The sequence below is a fragment of the Muntiacus reevesi genome, chromosome 17 (genome assembly GCF_963930625.1).
Source record: "Muntiacus reevesi chromosome 17, mMunRee1.1, whole genome shotgun sequence".
In the NCBI taxonomy this organism is placed as follows: Eukaryota; Metazoa; Chordata; class Mammalia; order Artiodactyla; family Cervidae; genus Muntiacus; species Muntiacus reevesi.
Genome location: NC_089265.1, coordinates 55912326 through 55935723, shown reverse-complemented (window position 1 = coordinate 55935723; position 23398 = coordinate 55912326). Strand labels below are relative to the sequence as shown.

At 53.2% G+C, this 23398-nt stretch overlaps 2 protein-coding genes across 6 annotated transcripts; one reads left to right on the top strand and one right to left on the bottom strand.

Moving 5' to 3' along the window:
- The first annotated feature begins 63 nt into the window (after positions 1 to 63).
- On the top strand, positions 64 to 3229 carry SPAG8 (sperm associated antigen 8). 3 transcript variants are annotated; one of them, XM_065907768.1, is made up of 8 exons: positions 64 to 1016; positions 1123 to 1595; positions 1734 to 1948; positions 2050 to 2224; positions 2417 to 2462; positions 2547 to 2661; positions 2776 to 2838; positions 2947 to 3229. In XM_065907768.1, the coding sequence occupies exons 1-8, from the start codon at positions 979 to 981 to the stop codon at positions 3121 to 3123; spliced, it is 1302 nt and encodes a 433-aa protein (XP_065763840.1). In that variant the 5' UTR covers positions 64 to 978; the 3' UTR covers positions 3124 to 3229. The 3 variants fall into 3 exon arrangements, with proteins under 3 accessions (XP_065763840.1, XP_065763839.1, XP_065763838.1); XM_065907767.1 differs by having other exon boundaries at positions 1123 to 1948; XM_065907766.1 differs by having other exon boundaries at positions 1123 to 1948; positions 2776 to 3229.
- Positions 3230 to 3361: 132 nt separating this feature from the next.
- NPR2 (natriuretic peptide receptor 2) lies at positions 3362 to 21766 on the bottom strand. 3 transcript variants are annotated; one of them, XM_065907764.1, is made up of 22 exons: positions 20280 to 21766; positions 19236 to 19441; positions 13277 to 13390; positions 12845 to 12980; positions 12509 to 12603; positions 12142 to 12274; positions 11834 to 11918; positions 11126 to 11246; positions 10889 to 10963; positions 10600 to 10677; positions 10262 to 10366; positions 10074 to 10145; positions 7322 to 7481; positions 6992 to 7147; positions 6746 to 6914; positions 6440 to 6586; positions 5829 to 5952; positions 5571 to 5639; positions 4350 to 4524; positions 4180 to 4278; positions 3836 to 3927; positions 3362 to 3705 (listed from the first exon to the last, which is right to left on the bottom strand). In XM_065907764.1, the coding sequence occupies exons 1-22, from the start codon at positions 20944 to 20946 to the stop codon at positions 3640 to 3642; spliced, it is 3144 nt and encodes a 1047-aa protein (XP_065763836.1). In that variant the 5' UTR covers positions 20947 to 21766; the 3' UTR covers positions 3362 to 3639. The 3 variants fall into 3 exon arrangements, 2 of the variants coding, with proteins under 2 accessions (XP_065763836.1, XP_065763837.1); XR_010659495.1 differs by having other exon boundaries at positions 3658 to 3705; positions 4180 to 4246; XM_065907765.1 differs by lacking the exon at positions 10889 to 10963.
- Positions 21767 to 23398: the final 1632 nt, after the last annotated feature.

Genomic DNA, 23398 nt, shown 5'->3' with positions numbered 1-23398 from the left:
GATTCAAGACTATGATCCCCCTTGACTATGGTCTGAGACACTTAAGGAAGCCCATTCTGTAAAGGAGCATTTGCGTATATATGTGTGAGCTCAAGACTCGTGGGCTACCTGGGTCAGGCTTCTAGAAAAGTAGTGGTAGAATACGCCTGAATGAATAGAAAGAGATTGAACCCCAAGACTTGCTCAATTCACATGCCAAGCCACATTCTAAGGGGGGGGGTCTGTAAGGAGGATTATCAATGTGAGAACCTTTTACTGGAAGAGAAATAATCACACCAAAAAAAAAAAAGTGGCAACCCTTTGGCTAATCCCCATGTCTCACCATTTTGTTTTTGAGCTACTGTCTGATGTCTCTTCATCCTTAAAAGCTTTGAAAAAATGCCCCTGCATAAACACACGAAGTAGGCTTTTGACTGATACCATAGCCCTGTGCTTGTTCTAAAACACAAAGAACCACCTTGCTGCTGCTGCTAAGTCGCTTCAGTCGTGTCCGACTCTGTGCGACCCCATAGACGGCAGCCCATCAGGCTCCCCGGTCCCTGGGATTCTCCAGGCAAGAACACTGGAGAGGTTTGCCATTTCCTGCTCCACTGCATGAAAGTGAAAGTGAAGTCGCTCAGTCGTGTCCGACTCTTAGCGACCCCATGGACTGCAGCCTACCAGGCTCCTCCGTCCATAGGATTTTCCAGGCAAGAGTCCTGGGGTGGGTTGCCATTGCCTTCTCCGAAAGAACCACCTTAGAAAACCTTAAAAAGGTCTGCTTAGGTACGGAAGCCAGCGGAACTTTAAGAGCAGGGCTGACGCGGAAGGTAATCCGGACGGAAGGCAGCCCTTCCAAACCACAGCGGGTTTAAGACTTCCGCCCCGCAGAGAACTTGCCAGCACTCTACACCCTCCACGTCCGCCCAGCTCTAGTTCTGCGCAGGCTCCTGGCGTGATTTGCCGTCTCTATGGCAACCCGGTAGCTGGCGTCGGAAGATGGAGACCTCTGAGTCTACTGACAGATCGCAGTCGCGGTGAGAGCCACAGCTTTGGCTGCGGGTGGAAGGGGACAAGGAAAGTTAACAGACTTTGCTGCGCTTCTGACAGCTTTGCCGCTTTAACTTTTTTTTTTTTTTTCAGATCTTTAGACTTACAGCCCAGCTCGGACGGAGTAGGGTCCAGTTCCGATCCCTTTTCTTCTTGGGATGGCCGTCATAGATCGGCCCTGGTAGCTGCATCCGCCGCGGCTTCAGCAGCTGCTACAGCCGCCTCCACTGCCAGAGCAGCTGCATTATCGACCAGGAGCCCAGCCCCCTACTCTCATGGGAACCTGCTCGCGGAGCCCTCCTCTGACAGTCAGACAGAGCGCTACACTGCACCCAGATTTACCTACAAGACAAGCCATGGGAGACTCGGTTTTCAACCTGTCGGTGTTTCCCGTATTGCTCGGAATCCCTATACTACAAATGACCTTTCCTCTAGCCGTGGCCCCATTCCTGGCTCCAGTTCTGGCCCTGTTCCTGGCTCCAGCTCTAGCCCTGGTCCTGACTCCAGCTCTGAGCCTGGACCTAGCTTCAGTTCTGGCCCTGGTGGTACCCCTGGTGGTGGCTCAGGTCAGGGTCCTGGTGGTGGCACAGGTCAGGGTCCTGGTGGTGGCTCTGGTCAAGGCACTGATCTTGGTCCTGCTGTTGATTCTAGGCATAGCCCAGGCCATGGCCATGGCCCTGGGTTCAATTTCTCTGCTCCTGTAGGCTTCAGAAACCCCAGGGGAGATCTTATCCCTAATTATATCGGCTGCAAACACCATTGTCACTGGGAGCCGCAGAAACAATCCTGGAAATTTTTGAAAGTCTCAGAACCTGGTGCCCGAGGGCTGTGGAAGCCCCCCGAAGTTGAAGGGAAGAGTACGGTTCTGAGTGAAACGCTGCCACGGGGCCAGTGCCTTCTCTACAACTGGGAGGAGGAGGTATTAAGGTTTGACCTGCTCCCTTTTCTTGAAGGCTGCCCCCAGTTGATGGGGGTGGGTACAAGGAAGGATATCATTGTCACTCAACTTGGGGCCTACAGAGAGCCACCAACTACCTGGATCAAGTCCCAGTCATGCAGGATGGCTCTGAGAGTTTCTTTTTCCGACACGGACACCGAGGACTGCTGACCCTGCAGCCACAGTCACCTATGTGCTCCTGCACCACCCAGAAAGACTCATACCAGCCCCCAACAAGCCACTCTCAGCCAATTCGAGGTATGAAACGTGAGAGAATGGGCAAGACTGAGTCCAGTAGAGAAAAAAAGAGAGGAATATCAGGTGGGCCTATGGTTGTCCGAGGGGTATAAGGACAAAACCCAATTTTTCCTCATTTCCCCAACTTTGTTTCTCCTGGGCCTGTTTCTTAAGCAGCCTCCTCTATTCTGTCCATTCCCTGACCTCCCCCAGGGAAGCGTGAAGCCATACTGGAGATGCTCTTGCGCCAACAAATCTGGTGAGAGGCTGGGTGAAGGGAAATGGGGAGGGGGAGGACAAAAGTCAGGGGAGAATGCCCTTGACACTCCCCAGGCCTGTGTAGTAAAGAGGTGCAGGCAGAGCAGGAACCCACAAGGAAGGAGCCTGAGGTCGAGTCTGTGACACACCACGACTACAAGAAGGAGCTGGTGCGGGCAGGGCCTCCTGCGCCCACAAAGGTGAGAGCGCACGCACCCCACTGCCACCGCCCACCCCCGCACAGCCGGGCCCTGACAGGCTGTGGGAAAGCAGCCAGCCCCGACGCTGGAGAGTTATGGGCATTTCCCTCACAGCTCCACGACTACCGGACAGAGCAGCCTGAAACCTTCTGGCTGGAGAGGGCACCACAGCTGCCGGTGTGTGAGGGTGACCGGGTGCTGGGGGCGGCTGAGAGGAGGGGAGGAGGCTGTTCTGTCCTGGCGTGGTGCAGAGCGGGCCCCGTCCTCACTCTGGCACCCCTCCAGGGTGTCAGTAACATCAGGACCCTAGACACGCCGTTCCGGAAGAACTGCAGTTTCTCAACGCCCGTGCCTCTGTCGCTGGGGCAGCCGTTGCCCTTTGAACCTGAGAGTTATTCCCACCAGGGAGAAGTATCTTCCCTTGCCTGTCAGGGAGCGGGGCAGGGTGGTGGAGGGGGTTGAACTACTCCTGTCTAAGGGCTGAGGAGGCAGGAAGCTGTGGAATACAGAATCTCCTTCTCTCTGTGCTGGAGAGGCGGGGAGGAAGTGAATTTGGTCTGTACTTGGTGACAGGGTTTTACATAAAAAGTGTTCTCTCTCATCCTGAGACTGCTGATTCAGTGATTCTGTGAGCTGCTGTGTCCATACCCCAGAACCTTTCCTTGGAGCCGCCCCTAACGCAGACTGTGTCACCCATAACTGGTTTTGTTTGTTTGTTTTATATTTGGCCAAAATATTCTGGTTTAGATACAGATATTTACAGAAGGTAGGGAGGAAGGGGACCAGGCCAGAGAGGGACAGGTATATGTACAAGACTGAGCTGCAAAGGGCAACAGTTTCCATGTAAGGTGGGGGTTTTATGCATGTCGGTTTCCATCTCATGTGACAGTGTCCACTTCTGATGTGTGGAGAGATGATGGCTGCTGCCCACCCAGGTACCAGCAGCAGCGGATTGTCTGACTTGGGAAGAAGTAGGGTTTATAGGAGCCCAGCAGGTCCTTTCCGCTCTCCTAGGAGCCAGTAAGTTCGCATCTTTCCTTTTCCCTGGAATTGGGGGAGCAGAGATAATTCAGATTCTTCTGTTATTCCTCATACCTCCCTCTATTCCCCCATGGCCTCCACAGTCACATTGCTCCTCCCTTTCCATGGCTCCCTCCCTGTGGCCTGCCATCACCTTCATCTCCACATCCCCTCGAAGCTCTAGCTGGAAGCATCCGAGCTCATCCAGGGCATCCTTGGTGGTAGAGGAGACATGAATCTTCAGGGCTGGGGCAGGACAGGAGAGATGACGGAAAGAAGAATCAAAGAAAAGGCAACCGGAGAATGCAGTATCAGAGAGCTTTACCCGACCACCATCCCTCAGGGGGGTCTCAGTGTTCCTGGGGCACATGCACTAGAACCAAAATATGTCCAGGGGCAGGGCAATCAGGAACTGCGGTCTATCCAATTGAGAGATTTGAAGGAAGTCTGAAAGGAAGAAAAGGCCAACCCAGATGGAGGCTGAGGCTGATGTCTCACCTTGACCGTTAGACTCCATTCGGGAAGCAGTGTTCACTGTGTCTCCAAAGAGACAATAGCGGGGCATCTTCAGGCCGACGACCCCAGCACAGACGGGCCCTGTTAGAAGAAACAGGCTGGAAGAGCCTGGGGAAGGTGGGTAGGAGGGCAGGAGGAAGAGTCAGCGCTACCTGTATGGACCCCTATGCGCAGCCGCAGTTGGTCGTGGGGTCGGTGGCGGATGCGGAAGGAAGAAACTGCATCCAGTAACGCCAGGGCCATACGAGCAATTTCTGGGGCATGACGCTGGCCATTTCTGCCTGGGAGACCAGATACCACCATGTAGGCATCTCCAATCGTCTCTACCTGATTGAGAGGGGGATAAAAAGGTCATCTCTATCTGTATCAGTGGGGGTGGGGAAGAGTAAGAGGAGACAAGCTGAGTACCACCATGAGTCATCCTGGCAGCCGGGAAGCCAGACACTGACTGGCAAATAAGTGCCCCGGTCCTGAGAATCTGGGAGAAGCAGGCCCAATGAAATGAGCCCTACATGGCCCAAAGTGTCAAAGGAAAGAAAGCAGGCACTTGGCTTTGTTAACTGTACTGAAGCTGTATAAGAGAAGGCCCTGGTTTTTAGGAACTACACAGAGGCTTATTTAGGAGTGAAGGGCCTCTGTGTCTGACACTTACTTGCACAAGGTTCAGAAAATAATTATATGGATATACAGATAGATTTTTTTTTTTAATAAAGCAAATGGGAAATACAATTGGTAAATCCAAATAAAGGGTTTCTGGGAATTCTTCGTTATGGTAAATAAGAGATGGCAGAGTGAATCCAAAGGGAAGGGACAAGAGTGGGTATTTATTATCTACACAATGTTAGGCACTTATTCACAATAAGTCTATTATTCCCATCATACAGATAAAACATCTGAGGCTCAAGGAGCTTCTCTTGCTTGCCCAAGGCCACACAGCCACAAAGTCAGATCGTTTTTTATTCGCAAGCACCATAAAGCCTACCTTAAATGACTCAATGACTTCAACAAGAAGCCTTCACTACATGTCTTGTCCTTCACCCCAATATATCATTCCGCACCCACATCCTGTATACTTCCTCCATGTCTGGAGGGGATGAAGAGAAAAGATGGCTAGACTGACCATACCCTCAGTCAAAAAGTGGCAGACTAGATCTTGTGATGGTTCTGATTAGGGGAGGCTCAAGGATTCACAAGGGATTAGACTGGGATGTACAACTACAGTGCCAGAGCCTCAGCAGTCTATAAAGGGCACTCCAGCACTAGAATGCCAGAGACTCAAGCGGGAAAACTGACCACGGGGCAGGTAAGGCACGTGGGGTTCGGGAGACTGGGTTTTAAAGGGGTGTCAGTGGAAGGGCAGCCCCAGCTCTCACCTTGTAGACGTCAAAGTTGTCAATTATGGCATCGAAACACGTATACAGATCGTTAAGAAGTGTCACCACCTAACAGGGACGGGAAAGAAGAGGCCTTAAAACTTGTGCCTGACTTTCTAAGAATTCTTAACATACGAGCCGTGACAAGATACGGAAACTCCAGAACAAGCTAGTCTATCCTATTATCAAGGATCTCATGCCCCAGTTACGCTCCCCTAGGTGCCCCCCCACCGCCCCGGCCCCTAACCCGTCTCTCACCTGCATGGGGGTGCTCTCTGCCGACAAAGCCGTGAAGCCAACGATGTCACTGAAGTAAATGGTAACGCTGTCAAAGGCCTCAGCCTGTACAGTCTCTCCCCGTTTTAACTGCTCTGCCACTGAACTAGGAGGCAAGGGTACAGTCCAAGCCAGACTCAGAGAAGGGGGCAAAGGGAGAGGAAAGGAGTGTATGGCTGGAGCAGAGATGGGTTCTAACGTGAAAGTTGAGCCTTGAGGAGGAGAAGGAAGGTGGCTGGGAAGTCATGACAGTCCAGAGCAAGATAGGGTAGACACGTGGTGGGGGTTGGAAGAGGATCCCTGGGCTGCAGGCCAGATGTCCTAAGATGGGACTGTTCTACCTACATTCACTGGAGCGAAGCCCTGGTAGAGCAGCATCCTAAGAAGAAGGGATAGGAAGACAGGAAGAAGGCAGCACAGCTCATTGGAGACAGAATGAAAAACATGGTCTAGAGCCAGAATGGGCTCCCAGTAGCAAGCTGTGACAAAGCAGGGTTCTGAGGGTTGGGAAGGGCATTGTCAGAAGCCGGATGAGGTAGAAAGCAATAGAGCAGATACCAAAGGAAAATTCAGGAAGGGGTCAGAAGTCTCACTGGGGTAGAATTTGGTAGAGCAGAGCCTCAGCCTTGCGTTTCTCCTCCAGGTAGGCCTGTGTGCGCTCCTCCACCAGCTTCTCCAGGTTGTTGGCATACTGCTCCATGCGCAGCAGGAGGTTGTCCAATATGCTGGTGCCACCTTCCCTGGAAGGAGGCCAGGATATGGTACCTGCTCCAAGATGTTCAAGACTCCCAGGGCTTTCTACCCAGCCCACCCTCTTGGCCCCACCAGCCCCACCTCATCCACTAAGACTGATGAGGCTTCTATCCCTGGGGAGCCCCTGCCCCGTCATGCCCTCTTACTTGTTAAAGCGGCGAATGAAGCCCTTAATCTGTCCAAAATCTGGTCGTTCAGCAGGGTCCTGGGCCCAACATCGCTCCATCAGCAAAACTAGCTCTTCATTCAGTTGGGTCCGGTCAATACTTGGCCGGAAATAAGGCCGCTGACTATTCCGGACCTTCTGGACAATCTCTGAGGGTGATCAAAGGCTTGGTTGAAGAACAGGTCCTCCAGGTAGGGGAAGCGCTGGGTAGTAGATTGACTCTTACCTTTGGGGCTGAGATCCAGGCCCTCCAAGTAGAAAGGCCCACTGCGAAGTGCTATCTCCTGTAAGATGATCCCAAAGCTATAGACATCAGCCTTCTGCATGCCTGTGGTCGGCAGGGGGTTCCCACTGAGCAGTTCTGGGGCAGTCCACAGCTTCTCTGAAAAGAGGAAACCAGGTCTTCAAAGATGGAATCCCCAAGCCCACGTGGGCTCATTCGCATAATGCTCGCCACAGTACTGTCACTCCATCTCCCTCTGCCACCCTCCCTAAGTGGAAACGATCAGGGCCGGGGGAGGGCAATGCAGAAGTGGGTTGTGGGAAAAGGCCTCACTGGCATAGAGGGCATGGCTGTCATCAGGTTCAGCAGTTGATCGGAAGCTGGCCAGGCCATAGTCTGTGATTTTGAGCACGAAACGACTATCCACCACACAGTTGGAGGACTTGAGACTCCCATGGGATGCAATAATGCTGTTATGGAGAAAGGCCATGCCCTGCAGGACACAGATCAAATCATAGGATCGGATCACATCTGGCTTAGGATACCCCCTCTCCACGAGATGGGCATTAGCTAGCTGTCTAAAGACCTCGGGGTCATAAAAACAATATGCTAATTTGGGAAGGCATCCTTTGTACAGTTTCCACTCAAGGAAGCAGGCAAAAATAGGAGAGTCATCTCTTCCATGGGCTTCCCTGGTGGTTTAGATGGTAAAGAATCTGCCTGCAATGCAGGAGACCTGGGTTTGATCCCTGAGTTGGGAAGATCCCCTGGAGGAGGGCATGGCAACTCACTCCAGTATTCTTGCCTGGGAGATCCCATGGACAGAGAGCCTGGCAGGCTATAGTCCATAAGGCTGCAAGAGTCCAACAAAACTTAGCAACTAAACCATCACCGTGTCTTCCTGGTACCTTAGGCAGTATGTCAGCACCTAAGCACCAGGGGCAGGAGACATGCGCAAGGAGAGGGACACAGGGAGCTGTCAGCCATTACCCTGGAAAGGGCAGTCTGTCTTCCGAGCAAAGAAGGGAACAGAACTATGAGGGTGAACCCACGATGGCCTCAAATGCTTGGCCACTGCTCAGGAAGGTGTGCTTTGAGATCCAGATATTAAGAGTACCTAGATGCACCAAGGAAGATAAGGCAGTTGGAAACTTTAACGTATAACCGTGAACAGGCTGGCAGGTCGAGATGGAGGAGAAAAGTGATCTACTGGAGGGAATGTGGACCAGAGAGAAAGTGGAGAGGATGGTAAATTAGGAAAACCTAGGACTTCCCTGGTGGCATAGTGGATGGGAATCTGCCTGCCAAGGCAGGGGACACAGACTCAATCCCTGGTACAGGAAGATCCCACATGACCCAGAGCAACTAAGCCTGTGAACCGCAACTAGTGAAACCTGAGCACCCAGGGCCTGGGCCCTACAACAAGAGAAGCTACTGCAACGAGAAGGTTTCAGTTGCGATAAAGAGTAGCCCCTGCTTACGGCAACTAGAGAAAGCCTACAGGCAGCAACGAAGACCTAGCACAACCAAAAATAAATAAATAGTTTTTTTTAAAAAACCCTGGAAAACGGACCAAGGCAGGAGGTAGCTGCCAAGTCAATGCAGAAGCCTGAAACTTCTGACCCCACAGGGCCAGAGTGGAGAGAACCTTTGCCTGTGAAGGACTCTAAGGCAGGTCCTTAGAGGACAGAGTGGTGCTTCCCCTGGGAAGTCAGTTCGGGTGGAATAGAAAAAGGACACAGTGCTAACCAAAACTCCTCTAAATGGTTAGCTCTGGGCCTAAACAATTCAAAACTCTAGTCTCTGTCAACTCTTTCTTCTTATTTGTTTCATCTTGACATCAACAAACCTTTGGAAATCTCCAAATTCGTGAATGTAGATATGATTAGGCTTCTGGATTTGTTATAAAACCTTTCCATCAAATCACTGTTCTCTTTAGAATCAAGTTTTTCTTATAATTTATCATCACACCTCCAGTTGAGTACCACATCAACGTTACCTAATAATTTCTCTCTCATTTGATGGCAAACTTTACATTACACACAAAATTTTTAAAATAACTTCATTAGAACTAAGCAGAATAACCAAAGCCAGCTTCAGGTGTGGTACAGGTGATCCACTAGGCTAGCTCACTGACCCAGGGACTTGCTTCTAAACACCTGGGTAAGATGTAAATTTATACCTCCACAAATCCATGGGCCTCTGGGTCACTTGAAAATAGCTGAAGCCTAGTATCTTGCTGCTGCTGCTGCTGCTAAGTCGCTTCAGTCGTGTCCGACTCTGTGCGACCCCAGAGATGGCAGCCCACCAGGCTCCCCCGTCCCTGGGATTCTCCAGGCAAGAACACTGGAGTGGGTTGCCATTTCCTTCTCCAATGCATGAAAGTGAAAAGTGAAAGTGAAGTCGCTCAGTCGTGTCTGACTCCTAGCGACCCCATGGACTGCAGCCCACCAGGCTCCTCCATCCATGGGATTTTCCAGCCAAGAGTACTGGGTGGGGTGCCATTGCCTTCTCCGGCCTAGTATCTTAGAAGATACCAAATGATCAGCATAGTTTTCCTTGGCTTCTCAGTTTTATTTAGAGAAGTAAGTAAAACTTACTTTTTTATGTAAATGTAAACTTTACATTTACTTAGTAAAATGTTCTTTTTGAAAATGTTCAGTTTTTCTGAACAAAACAGCAGATATGCCAAATATTGGCTAGAGAGTAAATGACAGAGAAAAAATGAAGGTAAAAAACCCAGAAGATAAGTATGTTTGGAGACCGCATTCATTTTTCCCTGCTAAGAGATTTTAATATAAACTGTTGGAGGTTAAAAAAATAAAAGTACGATGGAGAGAGATTTGAGGTGTCTAGTGTAGGAAAACAAAAATTTGCTACAAAGACTCTCTGTGGCAAATAAAACTCATTCCTCCCAATTTAAAAGCCCCAGATCCCTTGTTTACCCATTATTACCCAACCTTCAGAATAAGGGGAAGTGGAGAGAATGGAATTTTTAGAGGACCAGGAAGAGAAATCCTAAGCAAAGACAGAAAAAAGGAGGTATTATTAAAGTGGATGAACTCAAGGAGTGGGGAAGACTCACCTTAACAAGGTCATTAATGAGTGAATAACGAAACATCCAGTCCAGGTTGATGCTGTCATTTTCCAGAATATCCTGGTGAGTGACATGGAATAGATGATGTGACTATCCCAGCCCACTGTCACCCGCACAGTTGATGTAATCTTGGGTCTGCGTCCCTTGCCCCCATAATCCCCACCTAGATCCCACACCTGTAAACTCCCACGAGGACAATACTCGGTGACAATGCAGATGTTGGGAGGGTCTATGCAGGCGCCAATGAAGCGAGTGAGATGGTTAAACTGAACATCTCTCATCTAGCCAAAGGGGGAAAAAAGAAAGGAAGAAAAGAGAATTAAAAGAGCTAAAAATTAGATACAGAAATCTACCACTACAGGAGAGGACCTTTCTCTTAATTGTACTCACAACTCAAAGTCATTTATAAATGACCCACTTGCCCTCCCAGCCAGTATTACCATTCCCTAGTCCTCTCCTTCCCCTTCCACATCCGTGTTTATCCTGGGCCCTCAATCCATACACTGTGACTTACATGTTTGAGTTCAAACAGAACCTGCCGGGTCAGCTCGATGCGCTTCTTATTCACATGTTTGATGGCCACAACATTTCCCTGAGGGTGGGAGTGAAAGGGGAAGAGGAACGTTAACCTCCGAAGGAGCCTCCGGGTGCTGGGAAAGACTAGAGGACTGTGGGAGCACCCAGGAGCTCAGCCAGACAGAGAGAGGAGGCTGGCGAGGGGCAGAGGGCCACGGGAAGAGGTGAAGGATGCGGATGAGACAGGATGAAATGGTGGGGACCAGAATAAGCGGATGACTGTTCACCTTGAAGTGACCGGTGTTGGCAAAGATCTGGTATTTCCCATGGGCTGTCATGAGCGAGCCGTAACTGGATCCCCGCTGGGGCCAAGGGCATCATGGAGGCGGAAGGATGAAAGGAGCGTTAGGAGGTGGTGGCAGTGCAGGCGCTATCATTACAGGCTGATGTGCTGGGGAAGGTCCAGGGGACGAAAGGACAGGCACTCAGAGGGAAGCGGGGGGACAGCTGAGACCAGGGCTCACCAGCGACAGCGTGAGGCGGCTGCCTGCACCTTTGTGGCATCGCTCTGAATTGCCGAACTGCAGCTCCTCCCAGCGGATGCGCCACAACATGCTGGCCAGCTCCTTCTCCAGCATCAGTTTTCTGTAAGGACTGCACCCCTCAGCTGACTGGCAAGCCCGATCCTACCACCCCAGAAGCCAGCTGCGGGGTGGCGGGGACTTCCCGGCAGCTCTCGAGGCTGCAGTTGTCACACCCAAGAGACAGGACAGAGAGAGAGCGAAGCGCTCTCTGTGGGTCGGACACAAGCCCTGTGCTTCGGTAAAAACACAGAGGCTGAAGAGAAAGTACCTTCTTAAAATGCTGCCCGACTCTGTGCAACCCTATGGACTGTAGCCCACCAGGCTCCTCTGTCCATGGAGTTCTCGAGGCAAGAATACTGGAGTGGGTAGCCATACCCTCCTCCAGGGGCTCGAACCCACATCTCTTACGTCTCCTGCACTGACAGGTGCGTTCTCTACCACTAGTGCCATGGAAGCATCCGTGGAAAGTTCACCTTTGCCCATAGAAGATCCCACTCAAAGTCACTAATTCTAGGCTAGTGCACCCCGTCTAGAACCAAAGTCGGGGAGGGGGAAACAAGACCAGGGCTGAAAGACAACTGACAAGAGAGGCTAGAGGCAGCGGAGTTGCAGCTAAGGGGGCCTGTCGGCGGAAAGCGCAGAACTCACCTGAAGATGAGGAAGCTGGAGACACCAAACATGATGAAGGTGATTCCTGCGCCCAGCGCCACGATTGCCAGAGTTGAAAGTGGAGCTGAAGGGGAGAGGGGGGTCCCTGAGAAAAACTGTGTGTGGCCTTGTGAGCCAGATGGGGGCGAGGCTCCTGGGTGCAGGGAGCAGACCCATCTCTCGAGGTAGAGAAGGAGGGAGGGGGTGGGGGAGGCAGAGCTGAGAGTCGGGGCAGGCGGGCATGAGCAGGAGATGCAGGACGGAAAGCAGAGAGAGGAGGGCTGCTCCCAGTCCCTGCACACACCCACTTTTATCACAGGACGGGTCGTCCAGGTCAAAGGCACAGGGGGGATTGTCCAAGGGGGGGGCCCCCTTCACCCAGGGGATGGGCCGTCCTGTCCACCAGATCTGCTTCTCGGCTCCCGAGTAGTGGGCTGCAGGCTGTGAGGATGGAGAGAACGGGGCCCACGGGCCTGCTCCCACCAGCCTCCTCCCCCGATCCCCAGCCCCTCGGCTGCTCTTCTCCCCAGCCTGCCGCTCCCCCCACCACCGTCATGCAGCTCCAGGAGAGAAAGTAAGGCCCTGCCTCCAATGCCTTTGGTTCTGCCCCCGGAAGAACCCTAAAAGCTGGGCTTGTGGGCCCCACACTCTCTTCCCTGCCTCCTCCCCCATCACCTGAAAGTCCCCGGAAACCAGGTCTCCCATGGCCCACAGGACAAAATCGGTCTCCCGGTCGTTGTTCTTGTCCATAACGACCAGTCCAGTTACACCTAAGACAGAAAGGAGCACCCCTGACTTGGAGATCTGCCCTTGGCCCCTCTCCTATCTTCCCAAGCCCTCTAGTTACCTGGCCGTCCGCCCCTGCCCCCGTTCCTAGCACGTGTCCACCTCAGCCGGGTGCTCTGACCCCAGCTGACTTTCTCTCCTGCCCCTGGTGTCTGTCTGCCTCTGCCCGCTCCACTGCTGAGCCTGCCAGCCGCGCTCCGGCCCTCATCCAACCCTCTCCATTACCACGGTATCTTCGTCCCTGCATCTTCTCGACAATTCGGAGTCCATCTTCCCGGGCGCCTCCCTCCCGTATGGTCTCGTTCAGGACTTCGGCATACAGAAGGATCCCATCGTAGAAGCAGCCAGCAATGAGGTTCATCTGGGGGTGGTAACCTCAGCAGCGCTCTCCAAAGGTCCCGCCAGGCCCCTTCTCCAGCCCCCTCCCATCTCTGGGGTCTCCTTCTTCCCCTCCTCCTGGTTCGCTTTCTCCCCTCCTCCCATAGCTAAGGGCCATCCCTGCCTCGCCAGGGCAGAAGGGAAAAACCCAGATGGAAGCTGTCAGGATGGAACCCCACAGGATGGCTGGCTCTGTGGCCAAGGCTGTATTCTGAGTAGGGGAGAAGAGCCTTTCCTCAAAGCCTGGCCTGACTCTCGGGGAAAGAGAGATCTGCTTACCAAGGAAGGGGCCAGCTCCACACCAAAATCCTCCCGCGCTCTTATCAGAAGACGATTCTGGAATTCCTGGTACTCAGGATTCGGGGGTTCTCGGTATGTGATGACCAATACCGTCTGGACCCACAGCACATGGGAGAGTGAAAAGAATTCAAGATGGGAATTAGGGGAAGACAGGAGGCAGGAGAGAGAAACGTGGTGAAATACACATGATATAAAACGTACGTGGGTGACCCTGAAGGCTGAGAGGATACTAAACACTGTGTGTGTGTGTGGTTAATACATCTGGGAGAAGGGGGGCGCTCCTCACACAAGATAGATAGAACCATGTCTGTGGATGGTTCCCGGAACGTGGAGACTAAGAAACAGACAAAGCCAGCTCCACCCACCAGACGGGCTCTTCATCTCCCTGAAGCCCCTGCTGTCCCTCACAGCTCCTCGGTCCCTTCCCCTCTGGGTACCTGTTACCGGCAAGGACAACCCTGAGCAACGGCTCAGGTGTTAATGCTGCTAATGCTATCAGCAGAATGTTGGCCCAGCGCTTCCACCCAGCGAGCTAAAGAGATTTCAGGTCCTATGACAAGTGGGGGAAATACTTTGAGAGAGTGATTCCCTCTGCAAAAAGCCACGAGCCCATCCCTTTAACGTGTGTAGGACACCCACTGTGTGCAGTGCTGCCCTGCATACCAACCTAGTCCCACAAGGCATGAGTCACAAGGAAAGCACACGGGCCCACGCCCACACACACCTCACAGGTAAGCCAGTGACACGTGTGGTCTTAGCTGTGCACCCTTCTCCCTGGCCACAGTCAGCATTTCTCCATCTTCCACGGGGGTGCCTGCCTGGCTCCCACCGCCCTCACACACTTCCCCCTTCTTGGCCGCTGCCTGCACCTCGGGCCTCCACAATCACTAGCCTCTCTGCCTTGGTCAGAAAACTGGCATGACAACTTTGGGGAAAGACTGCAGATCAATGTATTTTGTGAAATGGTAGGTTAAAACTAGTCATTTCTAGCAATTGTGTTAATCTGTGTCTTTAATCCCTTAAGTACCATAGAGATACTAGATATATTACTTATGATCTATTCTAGATCAATTCACTCCAGGTACGAAATAGTGAAGTCGGTTCATAACACATATTCAGTATACAGACTAGAGTTTGCCTACTGAGGTAGTCATTCTTACTGGAGTGTGTGGATGCTTGACCACACATTGCTAATACTCTCCCACTGTCGGGCAGAATTAAAAAGGAGAGGGAGACTGAGGGTGGGGCTGGAAGGGTTCATTCAGGAACACGTATTCAATGAATAAAATAAGAACAGAAAGGTAGGACATGGCTGACAATGTAAAAAGATAGTTAAAAGACTCAAGGGACTTTCCCTGGAGGTCCAGTTGTTAAGAATCCACCTGCCAATGCAAAAGATACAGGTTTGAGCCCTGGTCCGAGAAGACCCCACGTGCCACAGAGCAGCTGAGTCCATGCGCCACGACTACAGAGCCTACGCTCTAGAGCCCGTGCTCCTCAACAAGAGAAACCACCGCAATGAGAAGCCTGCACACGACAACAACAGCAGCCCCGACTCCCACAGCGAGAGAAAGCCCACTCGCAGCAATGAAGACCCAGCACAGCCAAAGATAATAAATAAATACAATTTTTTAAACATTACCAAAAAAAACCTTGAAAAGATCAGGCTTCACACAATTTATATTTCAATACCAATGCTGATGATAGATTTCCAGTGCTGTTTTAAAAAGTAATTCCCTAGGTTGGTTTGTTTGCTAGAGCAGCAGTTCTCAAATGCTTTTCGTCTCACAACCCCTCACTGCTAGAAATTACGGAGGACCCCCAGGAGTCCGTAATTTGGACTACATCTATCAATATTTACCAGAGGAGAAATAAAAACTGACAAAGTTCTAAAGCGCAAGAATACACAAGCACACCTTCTATAGCTGCCAGAGTGATGACATCATCTCACATCACGTAGCCTCTGGAAAACTCCACTGTACAATCATGGAAGAATGAGAGTGACAAATAACATCTCAGTATTTTTAAAATAGTTTTGACCTCATGGTCCCCATAAAAGGATTCCAGGGGCCCCCAGGATCCCAAGACCACACATTGAAAACTGCTCTGCTAGACTCTTCTGCTGTGGTTACTAGCTACTAAAAAAGAGAGAGAGAAGCAGAAGAACCGCCGAAGAATTGCTGTTCTTGCTCAGGGGCTAGAGAGAAGGTAAAGGTAGGTCACTGTCCCGTTTCATAGGGGACTCCAGCTGGGGAAAAAAAAAACAAGCAAAGGCTGCCAAAAGTGAGTGCAGCAGTGATGGAAGCCCGAAGGGCACTCAGGAAACGTGGAAGCGCAGCAGACCCCAGGCCCAGCCGGTGGGCCCACCCACACCTAACCCAATCAATGGACAGAATGGTGGTCTCCAGAGGAGATGCTGCCCCACACAGCCCTTGGTTTAGTGCTGACGTCCATTCTAGATGCTGGAGTCCCCGCTCTGTAACCCAGTCTCACGCTGGTCACCTAGGCGGTGGCTTTTTGCCTGGGTTTCTGGGCCAGTCTGTCCAATGTTCAAAAATGTCCAGACAGAGGCTCTGGGTCCTTAGAGCTAAGTCACTTGTTTAGCTCTACCATATCTACTTATCTTTCCCCTCTCCTGACTGATCATCTCAGTTTATAGTATCTGCCAGCTTTACTTCTATCTAGAATTCCTGACTCTGTCCCCCTCTTCCCAACACACACCTTGATTTAACTCAGCAAACATGTGCTGGGCACACAGACTACACAGGTAAGCATGATCCCTGCCCTTTAGCAGCTATGGTTTATGAGGGAGAAAAATCATAGCAACAGACTTAATTTTAGGGTCCTCTCCCCCACGCTAGCTAGTATCCGGCACGAGCTGGGACCCTTTCCTCGGGCACGACAGCCACCTGGAAAGGCTGTGGACATCTGTATCAGGGACTCCTCATCTCTGCTGCCACCTTCTCCAGGCTAGCCCAGTCTGGGACCACAGTGGGCCAGGTATGTCTGGGGTGAGGCCTCTCTGCTCTTTCATCCTTGTCTGAAACTGACCACACAACCTCCCTAACCCCCTGCCCGGCTTTGGGATCAGAAAAGGCTAAGAACAGCTTTGTCAGAGGATACCCCATCACCCCCGCTCCCCACCTCACCACCTTGATTGTCCCTTCGGCATGTTCTTGACTGCCTCTTCTCTCGTACTGTAACAAAACCTCCCTCTTTGCTTTTCTGTCTGAATAACGCCTACAGTGAGCGGGAGAGCTGAGAATTAATTTATAGTCAGCCCTTGAGCAACATGGGTATGAACTGCATGGGTCCACTGATAATGCGGCTTTTTTTTCCCCCCCAGTAAACACAGACCACAGGACTGTATGATCCATGGTCAGCTGAATCCACAGACGTGGAACTTCTGATGGGGAGGCCCGACTGTAATGTGATGCTCAGATTTTTGACTGCATGGAGGGGTGGGTGTCCCTGATTCCCACAATGTTCAAAGATCAATTGTCTATAACTAATTGTTAGTGGACTATATCCCTCCTCCCCTATCCTAAACGCTGGGGCCTCTTGGCTGGTAGAAATTCTCTCACAAGAGAGAAAGTTGTTCCCTCCACAAAGAAAATGTGGCCCAGAAGGCTGTGGAATCTTGCTATCTGGGAGGGTCGGGGAGACGTTCCTTGACCACGGTAGCTAAAGCACAATTCCCTTGTCACTCTCTTCTCAAACCACTCCATTCGTTTTTTTTTAAGTACCATACTACATCACAATTTGTTCTATGCTAGTATTGTTGCTTATTTGTTTATGTTGGTCTACTCTACTGAATGTAGACTCCAAAAAGGCAGGGACTATATCGGTTATGTCCTCTGCTGTATACTAGTACCTAGCACAGTGACTGGGACATAACAGGTGCTCAGTAAACTCTAATAGAATGAGTCAGTCTTCAAATGAATCAAACATGGGCTGAAGAGTAAGTTTCAGAGGAGATAAAGTTAGTCACAAGAGTGGGAAATTCTGTCCAGCCTGAGGATTCAGGGATTGTTTCCAGAAGGGAAGATAACTGATCAGAGTCCTAAAGAATGCCTTATTCAGACAGACAAAAGATGAGAGGGTCATTTTAGGCAAAAGTTATAGCATCAACAAAACCTGTCCTGTCCCTGCCTGTGTTCACGTGTGACAGTCACAAACTCATGCTCAGCAGTGCACACAGATATGTCATTCACAGTCAGACACAACCAAATACAAAATCACAGCCACAGCCACGGGGCGCTCAACCCAGCGCTCAGTGACCACCGAGATGGGTGGGCTGAGAAGGGAGATGGGAGCGGGGTTCAGGAGGGAGGGGACACATGTATGCCTGTGACTGATTCCTACTGATGTGTGGCAGATACCAACACAAATATCGTAAGCAGCCATCCTCCAATTAAAAAAAAAAAAAACAGTCATATTAAAACCTCACTTACTGGAGAAGGTGGCCAAACAAGTCCAGCACTTATACATACCTACTTAGAGTCAAACAATCTAAGGGTTGAAAGGACCTTAAGGTTATCCCATATGCCACCTCAAATCCTTTTGGGAAAAGGAGGGCTATGCATAAATAAGTTTAAAAAAATACTTATGCACACAAATCAGTGAAAAATTGGTGGGAGGAGAGGGGAGCAGCTCATGGGTATGATTTTAACAGGCAGAGATTTGGGGTGAAGGCAGGAAGAGCCCTGTGAACAGAAGAAGCAGGGAGCATCAAGACAAGGGGCAGCTTTTGGTCTCGGGTTTGAGAGAGGTCTAGCCGCTGACGTACTCAGCAGTACTGGAAAGTTAAGATTTTAAAAGTGGGTTGAGACCAGATTGTAGGAAATCTTAAAGGTCATGATAAGGAGTCAGGACTTCATTCAGTGGGAAATCAGTCATTTAAAGTTTTGAGCAGAGACGTGAACAGAGTCATGTCAGTTCTCCCTACAAGTTGTTTCTCACATCCATTTCTTTCACTCCCTGGAGAAGGAAATGGCAACTCACTCCAGTATTCCTGCCCTGGAAAACCCTGTGGACAGAGGAACCTATCGGGCTGCAGCCCATGGGGTCGCAAAGAGTCAGACACAAACGAGCACACACGCATCATCACAGTTCAAGCCACACCTCTGTGCCTCGTTCTAACCTGTTACATACAGGTGGTCTCACTGCGTCCAGTCTTCTCCTCTTCCAATCCAACCTGAATTCTGTCAGTATACTTCTCATCATACACACACCGAAAAAACTCGAAAACTTGGCCATTCAAGTCCAAGCACCTCAGTCTTAGGTTCAGGGCTCTTCTTAATCTGAGGCTACCCCTCAACATTATTTCTTATAATCTGTCCCCAAGTGAACCACTCCTTCTTGTCAGGTCAGTTTGCCTTGAACCCTCAAACAGATCCATTCCTGTCTTTTTCTCTTAGCTGCCTGGATCCTCTTTCCCACTCTAACTAGGAAAACAACATCTGTCTTTAAAGTCACAATAGAGTCTTGCTTCCTTTATAAAAAGCCTTCCCTAAACCCAGCCCACAGTGACTCTCTCCTCTGAACCACTCATGTTCTTAGCATCTCTTCCAGGACCCGTAATCACATCCTATCTCATACTTATATCTAACCGTACTGCAATCATGCCTCACCTCTGCAGAAAGGGTGGAAGCCCTCCTAGGGGCTGGGACTAAGTCTTCTCCTGAACTTTTCTCCCTGACAGTATATCTACCATTGGTACTTAGGAAAGCCAGCCATTCCAGGATCTTAAGAGGTGGCCTTGGCAGACATAGAGAAAGAGCCACAAAGGTGAGGCTAGGCTAGAAAATCCCCTATCCATTTCACCTTCATAGTTTACAATTCTCGCCCTATTGCTGGGGCTTCTGTGGGGTTTTGTGAAAGAGAATTCCCCCAAAAGTTCCTCTCCCCCTTCCTTCGAGTTTGGTTCAGATGATACCTGAAATGCTTCTCTGAGGGCCTGGGCCTGTTCCCGGGTGCGATTATCCTGCCAGGGCCGGCCCACGGAGCGTGTGGGGCCCGCGCGGAGACTCTCCCCAAAGACATCCAGGTAAAAGAAGACGTAATCCCCGTTGGTCAGGTTCTCCCTCTGCGCCTGCAGCAGGATCTCATGCAGCATCTCCAGAGGGCCACAGATGTACACAACTGGGAGCAGGTACATGAGAGAGGGGCCCCCTGAGAGAGGGGCCAGGACCCCGAACAGCCCCATCTGACCAGCTGTATCTCCGTCCTTAGCGAGGAACAGAGGCCCTGACCTATCAACCACCCACCAGATGTCCCCCATCCCTCCCCTTGGGAGTCTATGTCATAAGTACCCTGGGGCCATAAGGACCATCTGGCAGAAGTCAGAGCCTGACTCCAGGCTCCAAAGGAAGGGAGCTACATCCCTCAAGCCCCTCCTCTTCCCAGAGCCCTGCCGTCTGCCTCCCACCCGACCTCCTCACTCCCCCACTCTGCCCTGCCTCTCCCTAGGCTCAAAGCCACTGATGGCTCAGAATTTCTCTCAGTGTGGGCTTTACCTGTCTTTCCCCACCAAATCTGCTGTACCTCAAAGCCCATTAACAGAGTCCTCACTCTTCTTATGCCTCCAAAGGGTCCTGGCAGCCCAGTCTGAGAAGTCTCTGCTCACAGACAGGCACACATTTTGGAGTGACCATCAACTACATTCACTAGTCCGGGGCACTCACACTGCTCTCCAGATTCAACTTCCCCCAGCCCCACACTCTCCCTGACCCAAGCTTCACCCTCCATGCTATCTTCTTCCTTGTTCACATCTACCTGTGAACGGCCACCAGCAACCCCCTGCCCCAATACAATGCCTCGGGCCTCTCCCAGGGGCTCCATCCACGTCTGCTTCTTGATCCCAACCACCAGCATCAATCAGCCCCTCAACACCCGTCTCCATCTACAGCCTCCCAGTGCCAAGCCCCAGGGACACCGCGACCCTCCTCCCCAGCCCTAACACAGCCTCGGCCACACTCACTGCGCCCGTTGGCCCGGATGAAGTGGGTGGCCTGCTCAGGGCCCCCCGGCTCACGGGCATACACCTGGTGCTGCACACTGAGGTTGATGCCCTGCAGGGCCTCAAAGACGCCCTCGATGGTGAAGTAGTGAGGCCGGTCATCTGTGCGGGCGTCCAGATACAGCAAGGCAGCACGGGCGGTCCAGTTGAAGTGCCCGTGGAGCATCACTACAAACTCACCCAGTTTGGGAGCAGAGGGGCCAGTGCGCACCAGGGTTCGGTAATGCTCGCTCTTAGCTGAAAACCCAGAGGCCACAGCACCGGCGGTCAGCAGGGGAAGACGCCAGTGTGAGGCAAAGCGAGCCACAGAGGCCGCGGGGTACACGCAACCGGGGCCCAAGAGAAGGTCGGGGTCATGGTACAACTTGAGATCCACAGCGCGCAGGGGGGCCAGGTACTCGGAGCAGGCGCCGTCCAGCTCCGAGCTGACGAAGCGGAGGTCCACGGGCAGCGCGCGGCCCAGCGCCTCCACGGCAAGGGCCACAGCGGGACCCACGCGCGGCCAGGCCCAGGCGTAGCTCAGGTTGTGTTCCGGCAGCACCACCGCCAGCGTCAGGTTGCGCGCCCCGGGAGGGCGCACCCCACCTGCCAGGGCTGCCACGACCAGCAGGAGAGATGGCAGTGCCATGGGGAGAGAGCGGCGGCCCCACCGCCCCCAGAAGCCGGGGCCAGGCGGGCCCACGGGGGAGGCCCCAGCGCCACCCAGCCTGGAACCAGGGGAAGACCGCCGGGAGAGAAGTGATGGTGAGCCAGCGGGGCTGGGACTCGGGAGAGGGGCAGCGATGGGCGAGGGAGAGGGCGGAGGAAGGCAGCCCCGGGGAGCGGGTGAGGACCGGGTCCCGCGGCCCCGGGCACGGCTGAGGAGGGCTACGGGTAGGGTGGCAGGGGGCCGGAGGGGCCGCGGGGGCCTGTGACTGGGATGTGGACAGTGAGGGGCGAAGTCGGCTGGTGAATCTGGAGCTGAGAAGGAAACGGGGGTCCGCGACTGGGACGGGGTGGGGGTGCGGGGCAGGCTGGCACCGAGAGCAGGCCTGGGGGCGCCTCACAGCCCAAGGGGCTAGGAGGGCAGAGGGCTGCGGAGAGGAGGACCAGGGGGGTAAGGTGGGAGGGGGCTGGCGCGGCGGAAGGACTGGGACATGGGCGGCGGGGAGCGAAGCGAGGCCTGGGCCGGCGGGGGAGGCAGGCAGGGGCGAGTCTCCCCGAGAAGGCTTCTCCCGAAGCTCCTGCTGGGACTAACGGGCCCAGGGCGCAGGTCCCGTCCGGAGCTGCGGCGGCCCCGCCCGTGTCCCAGCGCCGCTCTGCTCCGCTTCTCCTGGGCCCGGGCGGCCCGCGCAGCCCCGCGCTTCCTCCCGCCCCCTGCCGGGGCCCCCGGGCGCGCCGCTCGTCCGGGTCAGGTCGCCGCGGCCCGGCCGTCTCCGCTCGCTGCGCCGGCGGCGGCCGAGTGCGACTCCCCGGGCAGGCCGCCCGCCCCCGCCCCGCGCCGTCCCCGCCCCGCCCCGCGGCCCCTCCTTCTCCCGCCCGGCCCCACCCTCCGGCGCCTGCTGTCTCCCCCGGCCCGCACCCCCGGGCCCCCGCCCGGCCGCCGGGGCCCTCCCAGGTCCCACACCCACCCGGGGGCGCCGCGCGAGGGCCTCCCAGGCCGGCGAGGTTCCGGGCGTCCCCTCACTCCGAGGCCTGCCGGGTCTCCTCCAGGCCCCCCGGGCCACCCCGCGCGCGCTGTCCATCGCACTCCCGGGAGCCGGGGCCTCTCCACACGGCCCTCGCGCATCCCGCTCTTCTTGGGGTCTCCTCTCTCAGTTCCCCCGAGTCCCTCAGACACTCCAGTCTCAGGAAGAAGTCTGGAACCCCCACGTATTTGGTATCCTCACTTGTCCTCCACCTAGCGGGCCACACCACCCTTCTCACTGCCGGGAACGCTCTCTCCCCGGCACCAGCAAAACATGCTTGCTCCCTGGAAGAGCAGGCCCCTCCAGGACCAAGGCGTCCCAAGGACCGATCTTTCCCGAGTCCTTACGAAGTCCACAAGTCGCCCTTTTCCTTAAGGCTCAACTCTCCAATCTCTCTCTTGCTGGCCCTACGCCCCGTCCGTGCGCTCCCGGGTCCTCCGAGGCCACCACAGCCCACGGGGCTTCCATCGCACCATCTGCTCCTGGGCAGGACCCCAGAACAGCCTCTTCTCTTTGTCTCCCTTCACGGCCCAGGCTCGCACCCGAGGAAACCTCAGGGGATGACTCAGCAGAGCGTTTCCAGCAGTAGAAGCCCACCGTGTCCCCTTCGGGTTCCACCCTCCCTCCTAAGCGTCCAGCGTGGAAGGCTCACCCCAGACACCCCAGATCTGGAGGAGCTGATCTGATTGCGAGGACCAGCTTGGGAGGGGTGAAATCACGGTTGCTGGGAGGAACTACCACGGGACCTTAGGGAGTTTTCCTCAAATTGTCTTTAAGGAGATGCACATCAACCCATTTCCCTCCCCCCTGCCGAGAGCCACAGGGCATCTCCTGCTTCAGGCCACTTCTCCAGCAATCACAAAGCCAAGAAGCTGAGAGCTCCCGGAGACGAGCCAGAAGGGTGGCTGTGCAGGGGGAGGAGGGGCCCAGTTTCTCTGAGGTGGAGGCGACACCTAGTGGTTTGGGGGCGGAACTAAAGAACAATGCCATTTTATTCTCAGGTACAATATTACTTTATTGAACAGCTTGCCTTGCACAAGCTATGGGGGTGAATGCACAAAGCTGAATGATACAGGCTCACCTTTGAGGAGCATTCATTTGGAACCCCTTGGGCTCAGAGGCCAAAGGCAAGCCCCCCAACAACCTCTTTTGCCCTCAAGCCAGTAGAAATGGAAACCTTTGGATAGCTCTTTAATACAGACATGTAACTCCAGTTCCAGCGCCTGACACTGTTAGTGCAAAGAAACTTCATCCTATCTGAGCAAGGAAAAGAAGGATAGACCAGACAAACGGGTAATGGGACAACCCGAAGAAGACATGACTCTAACTCACATACAATCAACCAAATACTTTTCAAGCAACAACACACATTTTAATCAGAGAAGCAAATCCAAATGACACAGCCTCTGCCAG

What these genes read in the sequence shown, in the direction of transcription:
- NPR2 (XM_065907764.1), bottom strand. Translation starts at nt 20,946, where the DNA reads ATGGCACTGCCATCTCTCCTGCTGGTCGTGGCAGCCCTGGCAGGTGGG. An exon ending in GCAGGGACGAAGATACCGTG is followed by an intron (nt 12,604 to 12,844) that starts GTAATGGAGAGG and finishes TTTCTGTCTTAG; the next exon opens with GTGTAACTGGACTGGTCGTT. An exon ending in CCTGGATCTCAGCCCCAAAG is followed by an intron (nt 6,915 to 6,991) that starts GTAAGAGTCAAT and finishes GATCACCCTCAG; the next exon opens with AGATTGTCCAGAAGGTCCGG.
- SPAG8 (XM_065907766.1), top strand. Translation starts at nt 979, where the DNA reads ATGGAGACCTCTGAGTCTACTGACAGATCGCAGTCGCG. An exon ending in ACTGACAGATCGCAGTCGCG is followed by an intron (nt 1,017 to 1,122) that starts GTGAGAGCCACA and finishes TTTTTTTTTCAG; the next exon opens with ATCTTTAGACTTACAGCCCA. An exon ending in CTCTTGCGCCAACAAATCTG is followed by an intron (nt 2,463 to 2,546) that starts GTGAGAGGCTGG and finishes AGGCCTGTGTAG; the next exon opens with TAAAGAGGTGCAGGCAGAGC.